Genomic DNA, 6,360 nt, shown 5'->3' with positions numbered 1-6,360 from the left:
GTAAGGTAATGCAAAAACTAAATGAACACAGTGAGTTTTTATACTGGTTCGGATCACCGGTGTGGTGCCTAATCTAGCCCCTTGTAACTTGATTACAGAGATGGTTCAATGTGAATCGTGACTCTAACTTTGATAGTTTCCAACTTTTCTTCTAATGACAGCCTCTACCTGTATAGCTAACTATTCTCTCTTTTCTTTTCTAAACACGTAACACTCGACTAACTATAGTGCTTTTACAAGATGAAGATTAAGTAGTTGTTTTTGCCCAAGTGAAGTTGTAAGTGTCTTCGGCTTGTGAGGGTTGTATCTATACTTGTGAGTAGTCCTGCTTTGCGATCTTGACAGATGATAATGAATCAAGCATTCCATTGATTGGTTCTAATTTGCTTGCTCTAAGGTAACCCAAGGGAGTTTGTCTCAATCAGGGATCTTGTGGGTATCCACTGATTGATCTTTATTCTTTGTTCCTTTGTAGTCTTGACTCAGCTCACTGAACAGTACTTTACTTCTTTTCCTTTTCTGTAGACGGTGTACAAATTTACTTGATTGGTTTGTATCCTTTACTGAACTTGATTATCTTCTTTCCTTGTGAAGAGATTTGATTTATTGCTTTGCATCTTTCAGCTGGACTTGATTAGTCTTCTTTCCTTGTGGAGAGATATCAACTAGACTTGATTAGTCTTCTTTCTTAGTGGAGAGATTCTAGCACTCTTCTTCTTCTTCTGGTGTGGGGCTCAACCAATCTTGTTTCCTTTTGTAGTTGACTCGTGTTCTACGATTGTGATGAGTCTTACTTCTTTCCATATGAAGACTTCTTCTTCCTTTTTGAATTTTCCTACATGTAAAGAATGTCATAATTAAAATACTACCAATATTATAAATTAATATAGCAAAAGCTAACAATCTCCCCCTTTTTGATGATGACAACCAAAAAGGAATATGACGGTTTACTTCCCTGTTAAACTGGAGATGCCCCCCCCCCCCCCCCCCCCCCAGAGCATATGATGGAAAGTTCTGATGCTCCCCCAGGGCATATGGTGGTTTCTTTCCAATGATTCTTTTGTTGCATTCTTTTAATGCCCCCCCCCCCTGAGCAAGTGATGATTGCTTTCTAATGCTGGTTGTACTCCCCCCCCCCCCACCCCCCCCCCCCTTTGGCATTATCATAAACAAACAAACAAACAAACATACAAAGTCACATAACACAGAGACAGACAATAATATAGCATAAAGCAGCACACTAGTTAAGTTGTCCTAGTCAGGGGAACATAAGCATCCCCAAGAAACCAAATCATAGTTTTTGAGGATATACCAAGTCCTCAGCAGTGAACAACACAAAACAATAAAAAATATATTGTCCAACAGGTAGGCACAACAACAATCTTAAGATGACCGCTTCTAAAAGTATTTGAGGGTATTAATGATGCGATCAGAGAAGGAGTTGTAAGATGTTTCAACCTTTCTGGAAAGGGTTGAATAGGCATTCTGAATGGCCACAGCGAGATCAGTGTTGGGTGTAGTGGCGTTTCTGGACAAGGAGTCGACTCACTCAATCAGCCTGTTCACAGTCCTGATACCATCCTTCTTCAGTCCTTCCATGCTAACCCGCAGCTTACTAATATCACTAACAACCTCTTTGGTGGTACTTATCACCTTCTCAAGAGAGCTCTGAATCTTCTAGAGGCTTTCTTCCATAACACCCAAATGCTGCTTCATCTCAGGAATTTCCTGTGCCACATATGGGAGAGGTGGAGCATGACCTGGTTCAACTTCACCTTGAATACATCTTTCTTGGTCCATTCATTGTTAGAGAGCACAAAATTCATGCTAGCAAATGCACGATTATTATAGGTGGAGTTTACCTCTTGCGTAGGATAGTCAATGAGATCCACAAACTAGTCTTTTAGAATGCGAGAGATAATCATACTGTAAGGAAGGCTAGCAGTAGGGGAGGGGTCTTCATCACTTTCAAACATGTATTCTTTAAACCATAAAACCCAATTGATTTTGTGTTTCTTAAGTAGATAGTATACCATATACACGTCCCTATTAGTAATATTGCTTAAGGAGCCAACTCAGGGTAATAGAGTGGTAGCAGTAATGTGAGCAAGAATGCAATTGATAAAACACAGGTTTGATGGACCAAAATCAAACGAATCAGAGCCAGGTTCAAATATAAAAGCACGAGCTTCCTCAGGAGAGACTTCAAAATTCTTAGGCCAGCCATTTTCTTGCTCAATTTTTCCAGAAAACTTAACTCCAAAAACTTTTTTCAAACAGAAATTCATAAATCACAAACCCTGTTCCCATGACGAGAATTTCAAGTTCTCCACTATATTTGACATATGAATATTTGCATAAAACATACTAACAGGTTCCTCAAAAACTTCATTTTCACAGAGCAGAAACACAAGGGGCAATTTTTGGGCTTTGATGAATGAACTTACATTGAAATGCATGTCCTTAATTTGTTCAAGATTGATGATTCTACCAGTTGCAATGCGACGCTTTTTGAAGAGATTGTAACGAGTCTTTTCAGCAAACCCCCAAAAGTGTTGCATGTCCTCGGGTGCAAAAATATCGGGGTTCTCTATTTTGGTCTTTTTGGATGCATTCTCCTTAGCACTTGCAGAGATGCTTAATTTATTATTGGAATAAGTCCCAATGATATCATCGTCGGAGGACTCTGTGAGATCTACATGCTCTTCAGAGATGGTTTGGAGTAGCCGACTTGATCGACGATAATTTGAAATTTCCCTTTTTACTTGAACCATTGTGGGAGAGATAGATTAGAAAAGAAAGAGAGGGTTTTTGAGAGAATGAAGTGAGGAGAGGGTGCGGAAAGAGAAGTGAGAAAGAGAGGGGTTAAGTAGAGTTTTTAAGAAGTGGAAGGGGTAATAAAAAAAATGAAAGGACGTGACTGAAGAGTTATGTCTCTTCAATCCTAGGGACTAGGTGTAATGATGAAGGCAGGGAGATTTTAGGGTATGGGAAACGATGAAGTTTTAAAAGATAAAAATGAGAAGCATATTTCGTGTAAAATTGTCTAAGGTAAGAAAAGACGAAAATAAAATCTTTTATTTTGTTTTATATAAAAGGCCGACAACGGTTAGTAACACATATTGGTAATAGAATTCACAGACAAGCATGATAACAACTCAACCAATTCATACGTCCATCTACCACACAATGTACAACAATACCCTCAATCCTTAACTTCACACCAATAATCACCAGTCAGACTCACAATTCGCAAGTCATTTAGTCATTCGTATTAATCTAGCGGTCAACTCATCTTAGAACACCCATGATCCTACGACACATAGAGACTAAACATGTAACTAATATTCCGGACGATCTATGGCTACTTCACAAGTTCAACAACAAATCAAGACCCCAACACCCGTCCTGGCCTAAGAAACACATCTAATCCCCAAAAGGTGCCAAGTATACATAAATCACGCCCAAAGCTAACATCACAAGTATAGTCACCAAAACATCTCAGAATCAATCCATAATGCAATGCAATGCAATAGTGTATGAGTGCAATGCAATGCTGTTCAAATGAGATGTACACACGTACTCCGGATGGAAATATCAACATCTCTGTAGAAAAACCCAGCGTGACTCACGAAGTCTAAGTGCCACCCATCCCGGATGTTTGCCCAACAGACAGACAGGACCCCAGATCTTTGCCCACGGGGGGTTCTCACCGGCACCACTCTGGGGGACCAGCGGAGTCCATGCACTAACAACGATTTTGAAAATATCATCAGAATCGACCATGCAACGACGATGTCGGAATGGATCATTGGACATCGGCCATTTCACAATCACTCAAGAGTTCATCAAATACCTATTTCACTCAATCAACGATTTCAGAATTGATCTTCGGACATCGACCTTCTCCTAATCACTCAAGTAAAAAGAGTTTATCAAAATATCGGTTTCATACAATCAACGATTCCGGAATTGATCTTCGGACATCGGCCTTCTCACAATAACTCAAGTAAAAGAGTTTATCAAAATACCAGTTTCACTCAATCAATGATATTGGATTATCACCGGGTATCAGCCATGCATCATGACTGAGTGAGAATGTGTGCAATGCGTGTATCAACATCAACAACCAAGTTCAATATCACAGGTACCAATAATGGGGTACGCCAACAACATATCATATCACAATACCCACAGTGGGCATGCTAACAGTATATCTAAATCACAATACCAATAGTGGATATGCCAATAATATATCCAAATCAAGAGGAATAACATGATCTAACATCTACCAACAACTCATAGCTTCAAGCCCACACAATAAAGCGGTCAACACAACACAACGGGGTGGCTAGTCCCTACACATAACAGATCAATCAGTTGATATACATCATTACCAATTCCTTAACTCAGCCTATTAGCTTAGGACAAAAATCTCACCCTACACTCGAAGTCGTTCGTCACAACTTAATTAGAACTCAATCACAGCCGTGGGTATATTTTATTCTCTCGTTTGGCAGCTAGATTCACCATTAATAACATAACATAAGTAATTCACGTATTACAGGAAGTTTTCATCATTAGACACAAAATAGGTTTCGTCCGCTACTCCCAAGTCACATAAATCCACCGATAATCAAGAAAACCACATCTACACCTAAGGAATCTATAGGCCACAAGCCCAAACAAACAAGTCACACAACAATACCATCCTATAATTCCATCCCAAATCTCCGATTTTCTACACATGCAATCTCCGTTTCTTCTAACACAACGATATGGGAAACTAATCGGAGTCTACCGAAGGGAATCCATAACCTACCTCATAGCCGAGAGGGTGCCACGAACATCCGTTGATCCTTTAACTTGGTCACCATATCGTAACCCACACGCAAAGCTTGGAGACAACCGTGAGGCCCAAGAATAGAAATACCCATTATAACCTTCATAAGAGACTTTGGATTTACAAAGGAAGGTTTTGGATCTGAACCCACTTCTAGATTCCATCCATGACAAGGCTAGGTGATTTTCCAATTTCAAGCTTATTTGAGAAAGTGCCATTTCCAAATCCATGGAAGAACTTATTTTTAAGGTGAAGAAATATAGAGATCTAGGTTATAAATTTGTTCTAGATGAAGAATACAGAAGGTTTGTTTAGAGGGGATATGTGGAAATGTTGTTAACCTTTCATCTTTCCAACTCTAGATTACTTGAACACCCACTTGATGCTTCTCTAGGTAATAAGAATTAAATGGTTAGGAGTAATTTTACTAAATGGAAGGTGAAATTGAAGGCATTAGAAGGGTCTATCAAGACTAGATGTTAGGTTTTTCTGGTTTTCTCCCAAACTGGGCGGCTGGAAATTGGGGTACTAAAAAATTAGGGCAATTCCCGAAATGATTTCTTAAATAGGGAATTTTCACTGCGTGTACTGCTTCAGCGGTTGACCAATCGCTTCGGCGGCAGCACTGCAGCGCTTTCAGGGACGCTGCAGCGGAACAATGCTACCTCAACCTACCGCTTCAACAGGGCCACTGCCGCTAGAGCGCCACCACTGTAGCGCTCAGGTGGGCGTTAGGGCGGTCTAGATGGGTCCTTGAATTGAATTTCGATGCTTGGTTCTCTTCCATGCAATGGGTACCACCAGGTTATATGTCCGTCAAAAATATTTTACCGAAAGGAAGGGTCTAGGAGGACACGTTTAGGGGTATTTCGAAATTTTTTACAGTAACGACGAAACGGGTCATTACAGTTTGAAAGGTGCATATGCCAAGAGAATACGTATGGATTCTAGCCTTGCCACGGGAGCAAAATTCTCATTATAATCAATATCTTTTTGCTGAGAGTAACCTTCAGCTACCAGTCTTGCTTTGTTTATAACGATTTGTCCAGATTCGTTCATTTTGTTCCGAAAAATCCATTTTGTTCCAATAACAGAAACATATTTGGGTCTGGGAGCAAGTTTCCATACCTGATTTCTTTCGAACTGATCAAGTTCGTCCTGCATAGCTTTAGTCCAAGATTCATCATTTAGCGCTTCATCAACTTTCTTGGGCTCAAGCTTTGATACAAGTGTGAATGCCGATATTTGTTTCAGAGATGATCTAGTCTGCATTTTTGCTTTTAGATCTCCAAGAATGTACTCATTTGGGGAGCTTGCTTCACCTCGCCATTCTATTGGGATGTTTACTACTTGAGACCCCGAAATAATATCTGCATTCTTTTCCTCTTGAGTCGATTGTTTAGTATTATCTTTAACTAATTTATCCTTTGACTCATTATTTTATTTTGTAGATTCTGTCACGCTCTCGGTAGTCAACTTTGTTAAGTCAATCTTTTATCCTGCATCATCATTAGTAA

The 6,360-nt window shown here is 39.7% G+C and overlaps 1 protein-coding gene across 1 annotated transcript; it reads right to left on the bottom strand.

Annotated features, from left to right (window-relative positions):
• Positions 1-5,746: 5,746 nt before the first annotated feature.
• On the bottom strand, positions 5,747-6,115 carry LOC132607698 (uncharacterized mitochondrial protein AtMg00820-like). Its single transcript, XM_060321782.1, has one exon. It carries the CDS (start codon positions 6,113-6,115, stop codon positions 5,747-5,749), a length of 369 nt encoding a protein of 122 aa, XP_060177765.1.
• Between the last annotated feature and the right edge of the window lie 245 nt (positions 6,116-6,360).

Source organism: Lycium barbarum, chromosome 8, assembly GCF_019175385.1.
Source record: "Lycium barbarum isolate Lr01 chromosome 8, ASM1917538v2, whole genome shotgun sequence".
Lineage (NCBI taxonomy): Eukaryota > Viridiplantae > Streptophyta > Magnoliopsida > Solanales > Solanaceae > Lycium > Lycium barbarum.
The sequence above is the reverse complement of the archived record's forward strand: the minus strand, read 5'-3'. Positions and strand labels throughout refer to the sequence as shown.